General features: G+C 42.5%; 1 protein-coding gene across 5 annotated transcripts in view; it reads left to right on the top strand.

Annotated features, from left to right (window-relative positions):
- The window catches only part of LOC126385438 (plexin-A1-like), a 294,361-nt gene that overhangs the window by 166,938 nt on the left and 106,317 nt on the right, over positions 1–21,106 (top strand). For all 5 annotated transcript variants that reach the window (XM_050037151.1, XM_050037155.1, XM_050037152.1 and 2 more), the window contains exon 4: positions 10,516–10,656. In XM_050037151.1, coding sequence (XP_049893108.1) covers positions 10,516–10,656 — 141 coding nt within the window. The remainder of the gene's footprint in view (positions 1–10,515; positions 10,657–21,106) is intronic.

Raw genomic sequence — 21,106 nt, 5'->3', positions numbered from 1 at the left:
CGCCACACGCAAGTGTTTTGCTACGCATGCAAATTCATAGACTGTTTCACACACTCTGTATGCATGCACACTTTCTCTCATACAAACATGCCCTCCCCCACTCCTGCACTCACACACTACACAAACAACTCTCCTCCCCAGCTGATCTCTTCCTGTGTTTGTATGTGCTCCACTTCTCTCTTCAAAGCCACATACACACACTCCACAGATGATAGCATCTGTCCCCCCTCATTGCATTTAGCACTCTTCCCAGTCTTTGTTTAGTTTCTCACCTTCCTGTGTCTGATAAAGCCGGCAGCTTGTTTGCATAGTTCTCACTTTTTCTCTCAAGCCCCTTTTACACTGTCTGCTGGAGGTGGGAATGTCGTGTCATTATTTCACTTCACCGCTCTGTATAAAAGGTACAGACATGGAATATGGGGACAGAGTTGTTCTGTCTTAAAGCCAGCAGCATAGGTGGTGCCAGCACCAAATAGACATTTGTGCAAAAAGTGTGAGCCAGTAGGACAGGATGAGTGTGAAGTTTTGATGATGTGGTATGTGTCCGACTCACCGCTGGAAGATTTAAAAAGCAGCAAGCAGCAGTTAGTGGTTAACTCAAAGAAGACGAATAGCAGCCGAAAAGTCTGCAAACTGAGTAGACAATGAGGTCTTGGAGCTCCTTACGTGCTGAGCAGAGGACGAGATCAGCAGCCATCTTAGAGGGACAATAAATGATTGTCATTGCGCTAAGTTATACTGTTGTTATTGTTTAGAAAGCACTGCCTGATGCATATGGCATGTCACACTAGATCGTGACGTTATTGTGCTACATGTCACGCCCCATCTTGCGTCTGTGTTTTCAGAATGCTAACATGCTATCAAATCACACACTTGGGCGGCATTATGCCGGTGTTAGCTGGTTCTGTATAATAAAAGCAAAGCCGACATAATAAAGGGTCTTCATTGTGCCCCTATCGCTGGATCTCTGAGTAAAAGGGCTACTGACTTAAAGGGTTAGCAGTGGTCCAAACATGCCAGTGTCACCGTGGGAATCCTGTGCCAGGTTGCTATTCTTATGTGCAAGCATCCATAGCCATATAAATATTAAATCTGGTCTTTAAGTGTATGCACGTTATGTCTTTAACATAAATATCCTCTCAGCAGTCTTTGATGTAAATGTGTAATATTGTCTCGGTTGAGATATCCCATAAGGGATTTGTGTTGCGCCTCAATGTAAGAGGAGGTCTTTTCTCATTTGAATGGCGACACTAAAAAGGCATTCAATTGGAAAGCTCTATCTTCAAGTCTCATCTTATTGTATATGATAATGTTGTGGTGCAATTTCTTCCCCCGTTTGCAAGACAGCTGATAAAATCAGTCATAGTAAAGCACCTCTCTAGATGCAGTGCTTTTCACACTCGCAGCCGCATGTGTGTATGTGTGTGTAACTCCATGCAGATGATTGAGTTAGCGTGATTTAGTGATGGTCTGGAAGATGAAATGCCGCCGCCGCGCCGTGTCTAGCGACTCGCTACGCACAGTTATCTGACGACTGCTAGCTAAAGGCATTTAATTTGGAGGGAAAGAGGAGGGAGGAAGGAAAGGTAGAGAGGAGGGAAGTGGGAAAAAGGTGAATGCGGGGGAGATGAATGAGAGAAAAGGAGAGAATGCATTGCAGGGGAAGGTTGAGGATGCAAGACATGGGTAGAGATAGAGGGATAGAGCGATGACAAGGTCTTTTAATTTCAGCAAGCGTGAGGATTAAAAGGCCTTAACAGTGATGAATAGGTTTAATTTACTGTTAAAGCAGCCCACTTTCTTCCTCTGTGTTTACACTACATCGTATGCATGCGTGTGTGCTGGGAGAACCTCACTACATGTGGAGGGAGCCTTTGTTCCTTTTCTCTCTTTGTTTTTTCTTGCCTCCTCTTCCTCTAAAGCCTGTTGTGGCTGTGTGTGTGCACGTGTGTGTGAGTATGTGACCTTTTGCTCTGCTGGTGAAAGGCCACAGGCTCACACATGAATAACCATGGTGTAGACATGTGGGTGAATACCACAGCCGGTCAATAAGAGTTGGCATAGCAAGTAACCTGATATGACAGAATAGACTGGATTACACGGCCACATATTGAAACTCATTGATGAGCGCTTGACGAAAGCTTCAGGATCTTTGATTGAACCTGTCAGGTGCAGCCTCAAAATGTGCTTCGTTTAAAATATAGTGTGTCATTTGTGTTGCAAGATGAATAAAGTGCTCATGAAATTATATCCTGACAAACCAAATCTCAGCTCACCCCGTAACAGAATTTTTGGTAAAAAGAACAATAGATCTTCACAGCAGTCGGAGCTTATCTCATGTAGAAACATTAGGAAGATAAAAATAGATGACTTTTACAGAATTGTCTTTTAATGGAGCAGTGATAATGATAGACGAGCGCTTGAGAACCCATGATTCTTTGTGCTTCTAAGTACAAGCGACTTGAAGGTGCGCGCATTAGTGTCAGTAATGTGTGGTGAGGTGGGGAGGAATTAATGGAGAGGTGTGTGAGAAGATAGATTTTTTGCCACATACTCTCATCATTGCCACTCTTTTTATTTAGTTTGAGTATGTTTATATCTGTTTATATAAACAAATGTAAATAAATAAGTAGTTTTATTTTGTTATTGTCTGTCATATTTATATATAGTGTTAGAATTTTGGATGTCTGTATTAAATGTGCCGAAAGTTTCAAATAATGAGGTTAACGTATGTAAAAGTAAATCCTGTGAGCAATCCCTCAGGTTTTATTCTGTATATGGTCATTTGGCCCAGGCACACTGCTGCATTGAAAGCACTGCTACATGTAGCTACATGCTAATGTTGAGGAAATGTAATCTTGGTCACCAGTGTTGTTAATTTCTCCCTGATTTCAGACCATTTTCCTTCTGGAACATGTCCGTTCATGTAGATTTTGGATTAATAGTTTTTATTGGTAATTCTTTTAACAGTAGAAAGTGTTGCTGTTCTCTGTTACGGTCATTCCCTCGGCTGCAATAACGGTGCAGAGATGCTGAGATGCGGAAGACCTGGAAACGCTGACCAATTAAAGCAGACTACGCTTTTTAGGGAGTGGGGCTTTAAGGCGCTAAAATGGAGCACCAACAGACAGAGAGTGAGTACAGGTGTTCCAGCAGTGTGAGTAAAATAACATGTTTTTTGACCATTAAAGGACATGAACATGTACTAGTACAGACCCAAAATGCGAGTATGAACCTAAAAATGTGGGTCGTAGTTCCCCTTTAAGAAGCAAAGACAAACACCACGGCAGGGCCTCCTTCTACGCGCACCCTCTCAAAAAACACCAACTCTGTCAAATTCCACATCAATTAAGCTTTTTAAAACTAAAATAAAAGAGCGCAAATTTCATGATAGCATCTGCTCTCCCTCCCAGACCTTAAAATAACCTGCTCCAGACACACACTGTGTTTTGATAGCAGCCACACTGACATTCCATTGACTGTGTGTGTGTGTATATATATATGTGTTTGAGTGCACGCCTCCTCCATCATTGTCACCATAGCTCTTTGTCTGTCTTGGTGCTGTTGAAGGAAAGGCTGCTTCGCCTCGGCCTGTCTGACCCACATATGGTATAGGTTTACTCTGAGCTCTTCTGTGTGTCGGCTGTGTATACTGCGTGTGATGGTGGTACTGGTGGAGGTGGAGGATTTGTCCCATGGATATATCGAGGCGATCACTCACTCGTGTGTGATGCTCCATCTGCTCCCAGCTTTTAACTCACTCGGACACGCACATACATACATACACACACAGAGCTATGGGAGAAAAAGGCAGCGTCTTTTTTTTGCTACATAAAACAACTTATGCCATCAAAACATTGTTTTTCATACATCCAGGGGATGCTCTCTGCTCACCAACAATGCACTGCAGCACTATCACAGAGAATGAGTGTGTTACTAACCGCTATACTGTACTTCTCTGTGTGTGTATCTGAAAGTACAGGCTCAAGTGCTCAGTGCTAGTGGCCCTGTCCTCTTAAATTTGTGTTAGGAACTGAAATGCCCTGGAAGCACACACACACACACACACACACACACACACACACACAGTGATAGGGAAAATGTATGTTCTCGCCGTTCGAGAGCAATTGATGGATTTGTTTTGTGTCTTGCTGCGCTCAAGTTCTGCCAAGCTCACCGTGCGATAGGAAGTGAGTGATTTCAGGCATTTATCTGAACGCCCCTACTGCAGATAGAAAACACAGCTTAAAGAGGGACACAGAGGATATGGAAGACGTTTACATGGAGCTGTCATTAGGTAGTCTTCACCGAGCTCTATATGATGTGTGTGACTGTTGTTTGTATTTGTATTTGGCTGTATGTGAATTTATCCCAGACACAGTGACGTTGAAGGGTGTCTTTGAGGTCAGGGTTAAGGTGAAAGCTCCGGATAAACTTGCGTCTGGTATTTTGGCTGAGATTGAATTTTCTTTTGAACAGTAATATGATAATACTGGCTTCTAAGCTTTGAATCATATTACATGATCCTGATGATAAGACGGAGCTTGTCCATTTGTCATTAAATTGTAGATGTTCGAATTTCCATTTGTATCTGACCACTTAAAAATTTTCTGTCCCGTGTTTACTTAAAAGCACAAAATCAATCTTGACCCTGGAAACAGCAGTTGGAAAAGGTCTCACCACATGGGCAGCTGTGGCTCAGAGGTAGAGCAGATGGTCCACTCGTCGGAAGATCAGCGGTTCGATCCCTGGCTCCTCCAGTACGCATGTCGAAGTATTCTTGGGCAAGATACTGAACCCCAAATTGCTCCCAGAGGCTGTTCCATTGGTGTGTGAGTGTATGTGTGTGTGAATGCTTACTAAGTAGCAGTGGTGAATAGGTGAATGTGATAGTGTAAAAGCGCTTTGAGTGGTCAGAAGACTAGAAAGGTGCTATACAAGTGCTGTCCATTTACCATGGTCCATGATGATTCAGTATCGGTTCCGGTCCTGTTACCTGCTTGCTGGTAAGCTGACTGAGCTTCCTGACTTCAGGGTGCTTCTGCGTCCTGTCTGAAGTTGAACCTGGCAGGTCTGTGGAGCTCTGTGTTGGCCTTGGAGCTCCATGGCTGGCTTTCAGGGTTTGAGGACTCTATTGCACTTCCTTCTTTTGTCTAAAACCGGTGTTCTCACCCAGATGCCTTCTCAGGTACAGGCATTTGGCACAGATAAATTTCTGTGGTACCAATATAATTCTGTCGGTATCCTTAGAGGTACCGACTTCAGTACCCAACCCTAGATGTTGTAAAAAGAGTGACAGAGAGTAAGTTGTGGTGGATGAATGGGTCAACCGCAGGACTTTCACCCAGGAGAAATTTGCAACTTTAATCTCAGAAATGTTGGGTTCTTTCTCTGGATATTACCCTCCTGCCCCAGCTCTGTATTTTTTTATTGTTGTATTTCTTCCTACAATGGCCCTCATACACTGTCATACAGCTCAGTACAACCAAGTCGATATTACCGTACACAAGATCACCCAGGCACTAGAGTCCTCTAATACAAAGTATTGTCGTTGTTTCACTCCTTCACCCACTCCATCATTCCTCCCCACAGTCCAGTGACTGCAGGATCTCGCCACTCTTCTCTCCTCTGTTCATGACCCTCTTGCTGCTTTTCTTCATTCCCTTTTGTTCTGGAGAGGGCCACACTGAATTCCCCACTTCAGCAGGGCCCCCTAAATACATACACACACACATGCACATACACACGGGGGCCCCCCTCCACATCAAAGTCAGGAATGTGGGGCCTGCTACCATTATGCATGGGTAGACCTAGTTGTGTCAAGTTTACCCGTCTATAAAGGTAGCGTATGTGCATGTGTGTATGTGTATGTGTTTGCGTGTGCGTTTCTACATGCTATTAATGAAGCCAAGTATGCTTTTTGTTCACTCACATCTCCATACCTGCTCTGAAATGTCAAAGCTATTACAGGAGCTACATGCTCATGCTGGTGTGTTATGGCTCTCAGTCAGACCTGGGAACACCTGGACCATTTCATTCTGTTCTGTTCCATGAGCTGCTAATTCATTTTCTTGGAGTCTTTGAAGTTCATCCTTACCTCTTCTTTTCTTGATTTTACTTCCCATTTTTCATTTAAATTCACTGCGTGAAGCAATATTTCAGTCCAGCAGGTTTTGTCTTCTTCCATCCTCTATAGCTCCTTCAGTCTTTCTTCTTTTTCTCCTCTTTGTTCCTTTCCTCCCTTTCTTCCTATAGTACATGCATGCAATAAAGAACACACAATAGACAATCTCTGTCTCTCTCTGCCTCTAAGTCTCTCACTCTCATGTACACAAGCTCCATCAGTTGTCACTCGCGGCTATGACAGGCATCACTCTCGTTGACGTGCCACTGTCTTATCGCCAAACTCTCTCACCCTCGTACCGCCAGCCTGCCTATCGCCAGCTAGCTATCCTGTGTGTTTATCAGAGCTAACCAGGCCTGCCTGGCACAGATAAAACCCGGCATTAGGGGATTTTAGGTTGATCGGTGGGTTTAGGGAGGTGTTAATGCACAGAGAGCAGATAAAAAAAAAAAGGATGTTGTAGAAGGGGGAGGGGGAGGGTGGTAGTTTCAGTGTGGTGAGGGTGCAATGTTGATTTTACTTGTTTGCAATCTTTTTTCCTCGTACAGGAATTATGCAAGATTTCTGAATATCAGGAGGCATGTTGCAAACAGGGAAAGTCAGGGATGACAGGAAAATCCCTGGGGATGTTTGGGAATGTGGGCCACATAGGAATGCACTAGAAGTTACTTCATAACTTGTTTCACTCATTTACTGCATTAGATTTCTGTTGTTTTCAACATTGTAGGGCCACTTCCCTCTAGAGAGCATGGTTGTAGTGGAAAACACAAGTTATCACTTCATCTCTTTTTGTTTCCAGTTTTGTCGAGCCGACAAACAGCATTAGCAATCCAGGAAGGAATAACAACCGTAGGTCATGGAAGATCTCGGAGGCTTGGAGTTTTACATCAGAGCCACTGAGAGACAAAGACTGTAGTTTTTATTCCTGCTGTAATTATTCATCTGCTATTCTCTGCATGTGGCTATCGTTCCTCATTATTCCCCACGCTTAAACACTTGTCTCCTCCTTCTCTCAATGCTCCTCCACGTCCTTGCTTAAGACAGTGCCCTTAATGTGTTTAAAGTCTGTTAATGTTACATTATACATGCTGACAAGAGAGTAGAGATGGCTTTTTACTGAGAACACAAGCACAACATCATTCTCTGAATCCATCCATCAACCACTTTGCAGAAAGCTAAGCAGCGCAGAGCAGAGAGTGAGACCGCAGCAGCATCTCCAATCATCACTGACTATTACATTGATTTCTTGACGTACTTCACACATACACATAGAGCTGTGCATGTATATGCATGTGAACATAAAGCTGTGAATTTACACAGACTTCTGCATTTTTAATTTACTAAAGGTGCCTGTAAATAAATGTGAAAACTGGCAGACATATGCACAGGCATGCAAGTTTACATGCACACATACATGATTGTACACACACATGCGTACACTTCAAGTAGAAGCTCTTAACCCTCCTACACATACGGCCCCCATGTTAACCTGATTATTAGATTCTATTGCTTGTTTCCCAGGCGCAGTAGCTCACTTTGATTCAATTAGACAAATGTTTTTCATCCATCCATCCATCCATCCATCCATCCATCCTGTTTATCTTATATAATCCATAGTCCTTTGTTCTCTCCCTGGTTTCCATATTCTGCGGCCAGCTTTGGCTGCAGCGCCTGTGGAATAAATTGATTTGAGACGATTTATTACCTGTTGTTTTCACACGTCACCCACTCTCCCTTGCCCACACTTATGTTTTTTCTCTTTCTCACCTTTCCCACTCTCCCCACACATTTAAAAAAAATGTTGCACTGCATATGAACTGCATCCTCAAAGAAAGGGAAAGGACAAAACAAAGACAGGAGGGAGGAAAGTTAGATTAAGTAACGTGCAACCAGCACCACATGTTGTAGTCTCTGTTTCTAAAGTGATTCTGGAATCAGTGATGGACAAAGTGAAATAAACTATGCAGAGACAGTCGTCTGGACATTTGGGATTTTGCAGGCTGGACGACGCACAGAGAGACAAGCAGATGGATACAAACAGAAGATAAGAAGCCTGACAGAGAGATGGCCTTTTATTCTCTGCATTATTGTGTGTGCAAAACCAGTTTAGGCTGGGACTGGTCATTAGCCAGTGAACTGGACTTGGGTGCCTGGTCCAGAGATAGATGTGCCTGCCAACTGAAATGCCACTTTTTTGTCTGTGAGAGAAAGAGAGAGGGAGGAAATGCTGCCGGGAGCCCACAAGATAAAAACTATTCTTTCACCTTTGTGTGTGTCAGCCAGCATTTTTCCTTATTCTGGTTGTCTTTGTTTAAAAACTATGTTGCCGTGTGTGTCAGTATGTGTGTGTGTGTATGTGTGTGTGTATGTGTGTGTGCGCGCATTCTCATCTAGATGCGAGCCATCCGTGAATGAAATGTATCCTTTGTTTACAGGCCCATTATCTAGATAATAACATCCATATTTCCTCTCATCGCCAGTGCTTCATCACAGCCTTATGAGCTCTTTCTCTCTCTATACATCTCTATATTTCTTGGCCTCTCTCTCACTGGCACACACACACACACACACACACACACACACACACACACACACAAACACACGCACACAGGCAGTGAGAGATAATGGGATTGTTGCCCCTGGTTTCTTTTGGTAAGATTGTAAATAATTCTTTCATCTCAAAGTGTGTGCGTTCAGTGTCCACCCGTGCAAACCTGTTTTGTGTGTGTGTGTGTGTGTGTGCGCGCGTGTGTGCATGTATATATCTATCAAAACACATTAGCGTTTGCATATCTATCATCGTTTGTGTGTATGTGTGTGTGTCTGTTTTCATGTTATCATTTTTCATCTATCTGAGTGTGAACCTATTTGTCTGTGTGTGTGTATCTATCTGTGTGTGTGTGTGTGTGTGTGTGTGTGTGTGTGTGTGTGTTCAGTATCATTTTCCAGCTAGTCATTGCCTGCTGTCCCTTCCTTGTCACTGTGGGCTGATAGCAGTGCGAGTCGACAAAGCTCAGTAATGGAGAGCTGATACTTGCCCTCCCCCCCTGCCGTCGCTCTGCGCTTTTCATTTGCTGCCGAGATGACTTTGGCTCACAGCCATCCCAGCCAGCCAATCTCCTATCTTGTATCTGCACCATTACTTTCCATATCTGGGCAAATTATTCGCCAAAGCTCACAAAGAAAATTTGAGCGTCTGTGCAAGTGTGTGTGTGCAAGTGTGTGTGTGCACAAGCCTGCTCACTTGCACTGTGAGATAAATAGTTACATTTGTCTACAGGTGTAATGGGTGGTTACGTTTTCATTGAAATCCATAGATGAAGTCTCACTGCTGTTCTTCTGGGCTTTATACAGAACCATTATGTTTTCATACACACCACTTTTTTTCATCATTATTTCAGTTTTAACAATTTTTTCATCAGTTCCTCCCAGGTGCTGAATAGAGCTGTTTTTTCTACAGTGGTAATAACACCATTATCTAGTCAATAATGTTCCTTTCCATGCATATGCCCCAGTAATCACGTCTGTGTTCACAATAATGATACTATATTCAATACTGCTATTAACACAGCCTTTCAATTAAGCCGTTTACATGGGTCTGTAAAGCAGGCGCTTTCAACCTTTTCCAAAATTTTGATAATTTCACGCTGCCTACCACTTTAATAATAACCACCTGTTACTGCTGAAGTAAATGCAGTCTATTTCCCAGCTGGTGAAACATACACAGAGACTAGACTGTGTTTTAACTTGGGTTAGGGAGAAAATGTGCAATGTGAGATACAGCTATTTGACATTGCGAAGGGGATATTGGGATGTGAGAAAACAAAGATATATATATATATATATATATGACAGTGTTTTACTGTCTTTTGCGAGTATGTGCTGCAAATATGGAGCAAAGAAATTAATACGTTGTGTTTGAAGTTTGATGAAAGTAAAATCATTTTAAACTTATTTTACACTTATTCTGGCTTTTATCAAGCAACAAGTTGGCAGTCATCCATCTCAAACACTTTTTTCCCATGCCATTGTATGTGCGTGCCTGCTGCTGCTTAAAAAAGCTTGCTCAGCATCATCATCTTGGTTTCTGATACCCTTTTTCCACCTGAATTAGCACTTGTCCGCAGGTTTTTGAAATAAGGGGAAACCCACTAAAAATAGGTGATAGACTCCATTCCCATTGTCATTACTCCGCCCTCCAGAGTATGCCTCTCTGTTTTGTTTTACTGGGGTGTCGCGTTCGCCATCACAAATGCCCCAAAAACTGTATTTCGCTCTGTTCTGCATTGTTTTCAATTTAACAAAGTTCTAATAATACTCCTCCTTTCAGGATACAACACACAGACCGTTCATGTCTTTTTCTGACTGTTTCCTGATATCTTTTTCTCTAGATCTTGGTGAACTCTGTGAGTCCCAACCGTCCAGCGGTGCTCTACGAGAAGGTGACCGTAAGCGAGGGGGGAAGTCCCTTACTAAGAGACATGCTGTTCAGCCCAGACCAGCAGTACATCTACACCCTGACTGACAGACAGGTGAGTTCAGTGTTAGAGATGCACACAAAAATATGCACATATTGAGACACACATGCATTCGAAAAACTCCACGGCACAATATACAGAATACAGCTCTCTGTGCAGCTGTGACGCAGGAACCTAATGACTACACAACAAGTCACATGGAATTAAATTTTTGAAAATTCTTCCATGTGGTGAACATGCGCAGTATGTGTGCTGTAATGATGAGCTCATGTATGTAGCCCTCATTAGCCTCCATATCCAGCATGCCTCAATATGGCAGTTGCCACAGGTACAGGACTAACAATGCTTTGTTAACAATATGGCTCCAGTTACATATTTATTTGGGTGGACCTACAAGCGTGTACACACACACACATACATTCACACACACATAATTCTGTTGTATTGCATGTTGCAATAGTCATTTCCACCACAGCAGTCCGGTGCCAACTGTTCAGAGCAGACCTCACCCCCATTAACCATCAGTTCCTGTATATCTAAACCCTCCTACCCACTGTACAATCACAACACAACTCATCCCCACTGGATGTAATTACACAGCAACACACACACACACATACACACACACACACACACACACACACACACACACACACACACACACACACACACACATTACCACCATGACAGTTTGCTAATAATAAAGACATTAGATACAGACACACTGTACAGGGAGTGTTATAGGTCACACGTGGTGTGTGTGTGTGTGTGTGTGTGTGTGTGTGTCTGTCTGTGCCTGCGGTCATTACCAGCCCCACCGCTGGTGAGGGTTGTGTCTACTTTGATGGTGAGTTGGGGGGTGAGGAAGGAGCGGGGGAGGGAGAGGCGGAGGAGAGCATGTCGCATCTCTGTTGCTCCCCAGGCCCAGCTGCTCCCCTTGTTTTTCTGTCTCATTAGTGTGGTGAGTGAAGGAAGCAGAGATGGAGGGCGGGGGGAGAAAGGAAAGTGGAGCTGTACATGATGGGAATATGTCTGAATTTAATAGATCTAAAACGGGCTTTGGGAAAAGATTGTCTGATTAAAAAGCCTGAGATATGTGTCTGAGGTCTGCTCTGTGAAAGGTGTTTGAGGCTAGGCGAGTCAGTTCTGCAGCCTGTTAAACCAAAGCCCATTAAATAAAATCTTCTTTCCTGTTTTGCTCTTTTTTTTGCCAAAGGCCAGCGTTCCATGTCTGTAGCTGCCATAATTAAATTGGTAAATGTAATACACTTTTTGTATTCCAAATAAACTACTGTAGGACTGGGTATTGTTTGAAATTTCCCAGTGTGGCTACCAGTATCATACGTGAGTTTCAGTAACGCTTGCCAAAACTAATGATGCCTCAGTCCATTCTTGTTTAGTGTTGTCTTAACACAAGCAGACATCAAAGAGCCAAAGTTAAATGGTCTAAAATCAGAAAAGTAAAACTCTGGAAACATGTGATCAAAGAAAATGTAATTGAGAATTTGAAAGAGCTTTTGATACCAGTTTTTGATAGAGATGCATTAATCAACTTTTTCAGTCCTGATACTAATACCTAAGCTTTGGTTACTGGCTGATAAAAAGTGCCGATCAGGTACCAGTGTGATTAATAAGCTGTGTGCCTCACTGTGTGGAGGTGACTGGGATCATTCTGTTATGTGTAAGCCAACATCAGGCTTGACTTAAACATTGATTTCTTAACTTTGTAGAACAAAATAACAAATAAATACATAGACATACATTTACTGAATTAATATTTGTTATTGAAATAATAAATTGTGCAACAGCAATTTAAAAAACAAAGTCTGACAGGAGTTAGAGTTCAAGTGCAAACTTTTGAAATGCAGCGACTAATTGGTTAAAAGATAAACAAAAATTAAAATCCCTGTTTAAAACGCAACAATTGCATACAAAGAGATCAAATTGCAGGCAACTCAGATGTAGACAGAATCAATAGGAATAGCATGGCCTCATCGTCCCAGATCCAACTATTTGAGTCAGGATTGGCTCAAAAATCCCATGTCAGTATTAGATCGCTGCATTCCTAGAGTCAGGTGCTTCATTTAGGACTCAAAAGATGTATTGCTGTGCCATACCCAGGCCTAGTGGTCACTGCTAAGTGTAAAACATATCACTTCTGGAGCCACATGCACAAAACTGTGTAGATTTACTACTAAAACTGACATACAACAGACAAAAATATGCCTACACATTCTTTTTCATGAGATTTTTTAAAGGTGTGTGTTCAGCATGGTTCAGTTTAGTAAATTATTGAAATGGGTGCACATGCACAAGCCCCTTCTCCACTCTCATAGCCATAAAGGGATATAAATAGGCCCTCATTTTTAAGAATTGATACTTTTTTCAACAGTATTGGTATGGACGCATGTTCCTGTGGATAATTTTGCATATGGCTTCAGTCATCAGGAGTTAGGAGGAGTTAGTAGAGAGATTTGAAGTGCCACTGAATTATTTTATGATGCAGTTGTGGGTTTTGAAGACTGTTAGTGTGACATATACTGTATATTTCAGACAGCTGGGAGCACAGTAGCCATAATTTAGAGATGAAGGTGGAGGAACACACAGTTGGCGTTAGGTTTTGTGTGAGTGTCTCTGTGACTTGGTGGCCTGCTCCACTTTATCTTGGCAGCTAGAGCAGCTAAGGGCATGGGGGACACACACACATACACATTTTTACGTATAGACACAAGTACAAGACAAGAACATGTGCTCTGGCTCACACACCCTTACAACCATTCACACTCAAGGACGTTCCGTCTCCATCCACCTCCCATTATGCCCTGTTCTTCAGAACTCCCCCCCATCACGGTTATGCACATTCTGTCTGACACACACACACACACACACACACACACACACACACACACACACACCTTCATCTCGCTGTGTGTTTGATCCCCATTAATGGTTAGCAGGCTCGGGTTAAGCAGAACGGGGGGCTGCGGTTGCCAGACCTCCAGCTAAACCCCCCTTCCAGCACTAATGACTAGAGGGGGCAATTCCCTTCTCTCGCCCTCCGTTCTACCCTCATCTTTATCCCTCTGCCCTCCATCTATCCCACTATGCCCCCCCCATCCCTACTTTTATAAATCCATGCCTCGTCTGCCACACACACTCACCCACACACGCTCCCATGTTTCCATCTAAGCCCAAATTGAGTCCTCCCCTCTCAACTGCCTTCTACTGATCCCATTCCCATGTTTTTAATGATCTCTCACTATCGCTGCTGCGCCCCTCTTTTCTCCTCTCACACTCACACACACTTGGTCTCTTTCTTAAAGGAGGCAGAGGTGGAAAATTGTGGAATTGATGGTGGTGGGAGGCTGGTTTTGAGCTGGAGCAGCATGCTACTGTAGTACACACACACACACACTCACACACATACACAAAAACACACCAGTAAGCTTGCATGAGGAATGCAACCAATGCTCCCTTTTCCCTGTTTTCTTACGAAATAGATACACACAGCCCTGCTCTCATCCCGTGAATAGACAACTCTGTGTGTGTGTGTGTGTGTGTGTGTGTGTGTGTGTGTGTGTGTGTGTGTGTGTGTGTGTGTGTGAGAGAGAGCGAGAGAGAGTGTATGTGTGTGTGTGTGTGTAGCTGGTTGCCTGCGGGGTTCCTCAGACAAGCCAAGCACATTAAGGTGTCACTGGACATATCCACTGATGCGTAGCCCACGACAAGTCCTCCCTTCTCTATCCCCCCTTCTCTCTCACACACAGACATACACACACCCACACACACACACAAATGAAGGCCCGGGCGGTGAGTCAGAGTTAGGGGCGAGGCCCAGTGATTTATGACTCGCTCTGTTCCAGCTATATTCATCACTGTCATTATTATCAATGGAGGATATGACAGCAGGAGAGGACGGCCTGCTGTGTGTGTGTGTGTGTTTATATATGTGTGTGCTTGTGTGTGTGTGCATTTGATGAGACAAATATGTTTTTACAGGAAATTTAGATCATTTTATTTTGGACTGCAGCTGATGTTGTATTTATTTGTCTGTTGTCTTGTGCTCGTTGTTTGTGTTTGTGCAAGCAAACGAGGAAATACCTGCTCTCAGATTAGCAACTTCATGAAGTAAAGTTGTGTTTTTCTCTTCAAAAAACTGTGCAAAGCTTCACTAAGAACATTGTCACTCTTCGCTAACTTTTTGAAGCACCTCTCTTCTGTGCAAAAACTGCTCTGTGGCAAATCATCGCAGGGCGTCTTGGCTCAGTCAAGACTTTCCATCATCAAATCATTTCCCTTTTCAGTTTTATAGCCAAAAAGGTAGAAAGCTCTGACTGAATATGATGTCACAGCTGCCATTCTTGCTGTCTTTGTACACACACACTCAGCCTCGCAGTGTCATGCACATACGGACACGCACATCCTTGTGTCTTTGATGGCAGCCATGCATATGATAGCGGCGGGGAGTGCGGTGCTGGCTAATTGCTGAAAGCATGAATATTCATCTCCTCCGGTGTGGGATGAGGGACTGTGTTTGGAGCGTCCTGGAAACAGACGAGAAGGACTTGGAGAGCTTGATAAAAGTGGAGAGAAATTATGTATTATGTGTATGCATGAGACAACCTTTGTTCAAGTGTCAAGCATGTGCGAGTGTGTGTGTGTGTGTGTGTGTGTATATGTGTGTGTGTGTGAGCACATAAAAGGATGTATATCTCAATCGCATTTTGTACAAGTCATGTGCTCCTGCATTGATTCAGCCACATCTGCATGTCTTTCAATCTGCATTTGCACACACACTCAGCATTCAGACATACAGTGCATTTGTGCGTGTGAGAGTGTATGTTGTGCGTGTGGGCTAACACCATTGTCTGACTTTCCATTCAGCATTTGAAAGAGATTTCCCCCTCCACATTTCACCAAGACTCTCATCCCTCCAAGGAATCCGTATTCATGCACACACACTCAAAGTTCTTGGGCCATTCACAAGATGCTGGTTTGAGTCCCTACAACAGAAAACAATGGTCTGTCTTGTGTTGTTGGCTCTCTCAACAAGGCCTCATTAAGTAATATCTTACCCATAGGGTTTCGTCAGACATCAATCCTCTGTGTGTGTGTTTGTGTCGATCTGTTTACATTCACATATTACTGGTTCGCTGCCAATCTCGTTAGCAAACACATTAGCACAGACTGACATCAACACACATAATAAGCAGCTGGTTGTATCAATCAAGACTGACATTTTAGTGAACTGGATACAGCTAATCAGTCAGTTCTAAGTAGCTCAAAGATTAATTTTCCATAATTCATCAAACTCTGGCCGACTGAGGAACTCCCGAAGTTAACAAGTGCATAATGCAGCACTTAAGCAGCAGCTATTGTTGACTGACACTTAGTTTTTCGCTCAGATCGAACGTGTAGCATGCAGGAATTGTGATGCTTGAACAGATTTAGAAGAGGAGGAACTTTTCCCCACCAGTTTTTTAGTTATTGATTTATTTTCTTGAGATTCCCTCAGCTGCTGAGCCCACTGAGCGCCCGACCTGTTCATTTAGATTTATGAGCGCGACTCCAGCTTCATCTTTTCCACTCACTGACTTGACAGTGTAAAGCTTGAATGAGTACTTACGTGTCCTACACACCAACCACTGACACATCAGGACGGCCCATGCGCGCACACACACACACACACACACACACACGCAGACTTTGAGCAAGGAGGTGGTCATTGTTATGTAAATGTTAATAGACCTGGTGCAGCGAGGCGAAGACGGGAGTACAGTGACTATAAGGGAGAAGTGCTGGTGTGGTTGGTGGCGTAGCCATGTCGGTATATGGCACTCAATTACAAGAGTTCAAACCATTATAGCACCTTCCTCAGCACAAGACTGATCTCTCACACACACACACACACACACACACACACACACACACAACATACACACAACTGTAAATCACACCGACACTCACATCAATGTAGATGTCCACATTTATAGACCCTGGTGTCCTCTTTTGTAACAGCAAATGTCTGCACTATCAGTTGGGTCAGGCTATTCTCATTCACAGATCATACTTCATATGTAACCTACATCATTTTGAGCCAATAGGTTGTGCTCATGTGACTTATGCACCGCAGGCTTTTCTCCATCATATGACAAGAGTGAAGGAAGAAGTGGGGGAAGGTAGTATAATGACTAATGAAGTCTGCATAGGGAGGAAAGTTGGGATGATGGATGTGTCAAACAAACACAGGACTTTGCCCCAAGAGACCAGGGTTTGTGTCCTGTGTGAAACCAAAAGTCAAAGTTGAGTTATTTCAAGTTCTGTACATAAAATCACGTTGCTACATCTTCACATTGTGTTACATTACGTGAAGATGCCCAACCACGATTCTTTTCCTTAACCTGACCTGACCGGAAGGGATACTACTGTTCAAGATGTCATGATGCTAATTTGTAAGATATATAAACTGTGTATATTAACTTTTCGTAATATATCATACCAAGCGTTGTACATTTGCTAGGTACTACATTGTGTATGTATAAAAACAATCAAATTTGTAAGAGAGGTGAAAAAAATAAAATGGTTAATCGAAAATAATGTGCAGATAAATTGTTAATTGCAGCCCTACCCCCCATCCTCTCTGTGACATGATGAAAGTGGAGAATGAAAAAAACACTGAGAAAAGTGATGCTAATTCCCTCTACCAGTGGCAGATACGTTAGGAGACTGACCAAGATCCTATCATTAGCCTCACTTCTCTCTCATTTTCTCTTAATTGTGTTTCCTGCCTTTTCTCTCACTTCCGTCTTTCCTGTCGTATCATTCTCTCCTGTGATTTTTCCCTTAAAAAAATGTGTGTACTTGATAGAATGTGTGCATGCCCCATCAGAAAAGTGTGCTCAGACACTTGTCTTTGGCGTGATGCTATCAGTCCTAATGGAAGTCTAGCTGTCACTAGATAGCTCTGTCTTTCTCTCATCTCTCTCTGTTTTACTCCGCCGTCTTTTCCCAAAGGATGGCGTGATAGAGCAGACTGATAGGGTTAGAAAAGAGGGCGAGACGGATAGCGAGGTTAATGGTTTCTCTCTCCCTCCATCTCCCCCTCCTCTCCTTTCTTCTCAATCACTATCAATCGGCTGTACAATTGGTCCTCCTGTTGCTTGACAGTGATTGGGGCGGAAAGATGTGGCTCTGACTGATTGTCATTGGATGAGGCCAATCAAAAAGCTGGCATGGCCCGCGGAGCCGCTCTGAGTAACACATCGCTGTACTCAGCCCCGTGCTGCAACCACCAGCCACACTTGGTAGAACAATGAAGTGTCGCTCATGCATGACAGCACAGGGAATTGTTTTGAATTTGAGTCAAATTTCTTTTCAAATTCATGCACAGCAGGCCTCATCAGACCCAGTTATGAAGTATCAAATAGGGAAAATGCAAAGCGGAAAAGCAGAATGGCAAATTTTCTTCCAGTCACTCAGAAATCAGAAAAAGACAGATACTGATACAGATGAATACAGCTGGAAAGACATTTTTTTTAACATTATTGTTTTCAGTATTTATTGAGTTGTTAATATGTTTGTCAGTGACTGTATAAAATGTGAAAAAAATATATATATATTTATATATATGTATATATATATATATATATATATAAATATATATGACTTCTTCAAATTTCTTGTTTTGGTTCAACCAACAGTCTAAAATCTAAACAGACTTACTGTGTGTTCCAATACCCATGCTACAATACTATACAGTATGCCAGAAAAAGATATAGCATGTCCCAGTACATAATATGTCAAATGCAGTATGCCAAATACCAGGATGTTCTACTAAATCTGGTCCGATTTTGCATTATGCAAGCCACCATGCTTTTCTGGCTATTCTAACCCACAGTCCTATGAGTCAATGCTTGACATCGACTGAGGCGCAAACAGATGACAGCTGGAGTGCTGATGGGTGATGGCGCATTCAAGTGACTGATGACCAGTTGAATAGTAATGAAAGGAATATTAATTGTTTAAGTAAACAAAACTATTGGAAACATCAAAAACAACAAAAGGACATAACTATGAAAATGACAACAACAGAGAACTGCAGATGTAATTTCACTGTTGCACATATAATATGTTAGAATCTACAATCTGTGCAGTTATAACTTTTAAGTTAAGCTACATACATTGCAAGGTAACAAGAGCAGAGCTCTCCGGGTTGATCTCCATCTCTGTCGCACTCGGCAAGTGGCGTTGGTTTATCTCCAAGGTAACTGATATAGAAGCAAGAGGATCAAAGTTGCAGTACCTACTAAAAGTAAAAAGAAAAAATGTGCGATTCGGAACGCACCCTCAGTTTCAGATTCAGAAGCTGGAACAGGCAAACGTTTGATATTTTTGCTCGATTGATAATTAAGTGATTAATCAAATTTGTTGAAGACTAAATGGTCATTCCACCATTTGAAATATAAGGATCGATTTACTTGCCATGAGGAGTACTAATCAGCCTGTGAAAACAGGTGTTTGGTCTTTGGCTTTCATGTTCTAAAGCTGTTGTCTTTGCTCGGGCTCAGAGAATTGCATCGTCTCATGAAAAGCTTGCATTACAAAACTGGTAGTATGGAGCTAGAAAGACTTTGTCATTTACCTGGTGAGAAGAAAATAATGACAGGAAGTTGCATTGTGGGAAATGTAAGATCCAGCATGTTTAAAGCTTGATCCATGGACTAAAGGAGAGGACATCTCTTCCTCTGTTACATCAGCTTTGACCATTCTGCAGCACTAAATTGCTGTACTACCCCTTTAATTTTCTGGCTTATTGATTAGTTGACTAATTGTTACAGCACTAGTAATAACCATTACACCAAAGTCAATTATCTGTCTCCCACATGAATCATGGGTTTGTATTAGTTTATAAAGTATTTTCTTCCTTTGGTGTAATCAAGAAATATGGCAGCATCAACATGACGATCATTGATCAGATCTGACTGTTTTCACGTCGTAAAGATTTGTTTTTGTTGTAGCTTTGTTCAAATTCATGTTAATTTGTTTCAATTTCTCTGTAATTTGCAATTTACCCATTGTAATATTTCAAGAGCTTCTGTAAAACTTGCCAGCAGTAATTTTGAATGACAGCATACATATTAGCACAAAGTCAATCAGACAGATTTTGTTTACTCTGCTCAGTTCTTCGCCAGCTCTCCACAATCACTATCCATCCACACACCTACCAGGCATTGCTTTCATATGGCGACTTCTGTGAGAGCAAAATAAAGAAAAGCAGCATTTGTCCTCTTTTTCCCCTCACTTTCTCTCCTCTGCTTCCCTCAGTCTGTGTATATGGTGGTGGGTCGCCTGGCAGTGCTAATGGAAATGCCAGCTGTGTGGCTCCTCACTCCTCACCAAGTCCATTTACTAAAGTGACAGAGTCATTTACCAGGCCGCCGGCCTCTCCCATCCTCACTTAATTAGAAGACCCCTAGGCCTGTCTACCTTAGCTGGTCACATTTACCTCTTTCTCTCCCTTCCTCTCGCTCTACAGTCTCTTTGTTCCAATTCTTTGTTTTCTGCAGTTTTTCAATCTCCGTCTTGTCTTTTGTCTCTGTCTCAGTTTTCCCTCTTTTGCTCTCTCATTCCACTTTCTCTCTCCACTCTCTTTCTATCAGGCTCTCTCTGTCTCATGAGGGACAGGGAGTATTATGGACAAATGGCTACACAAAGAGTGAGAAAGTGTATTGACCTGTAGTTGGAGATTAGCTCTCTTTGGAAGAGTTAATGGGAATGTCCATGCGATGAGTGATGAGGTCTCACATCTTTATTTTTCAAAGTTCCGTTTGTCTCCTTTACTCACTCTCAGTTTTCTTTTTATTTTGTTTGTGTAGCTAGTCCCAACTGTTGCACTATATCCCTTTTATTACTCTTTATATTTTTGTTGGAAAAAGATATACATTTTTTCTTGAGGTGATTTTGGCAGGTGGTATTACTTCACCACTTAAAATTTGTTTGGCCCTTGGTTAGATGCTTTTCAGAAGTTCTAAAATTTACTTGAAGGAACTTTTAAATTAGTTTAAAGTGCTAACAAATGCACACATACATCAAGAAAGCACTTCTTAAGCTGTAGTCTTACGGTGTGTACCCTGTGTGTGTACTGTATACATGTTGTCTCGTAGCGGTCTCTTAGGAAAAGGGAATTTGAGTTGTCAACTTTATTGGCCTTGAACTCACGATATGTGCACACACAAAGGACAAATAAATAAGCTGTTTGATCTGCCTCTTGCTTTCACCAGGATGGAGTATAGAAGAAGAGATCAAAACAGTATTTCAGGAGAAAGAAAAACAATGGAACGGATGAATAATTGAGCCCAGTGCAGGAGAAAGAGGATAAAAAGATAAATTAAAGAGGCGAAAGAGAAGGAGGGCTCATCAGGAGGGAGAAACAGCAGAAAGAAAAAACACAATATGAGAGAGATAAAGATAGCGAGGGAGGCAGGAAGGGCAGTGGGCGCAAAAC

Source organism: Epinephelus moara, chromosome 24 (assembly GCF_006386435.1).
Source record: "Epinephelus moara isolate mb chromosome 24, YSFRI_EMoa_1.0, whole genome shotgun sequence".
In the NCBI taxonomy this organism is placed as follows: Eukaryota; Metazoa; Chordata; class Actinopteri; order Perciformes; family Serranidae; genus Epinephelus; species Epinephelus moara.
This window is presented reverse-complemented; position numbering and strand designations above follow the sequence as displayed.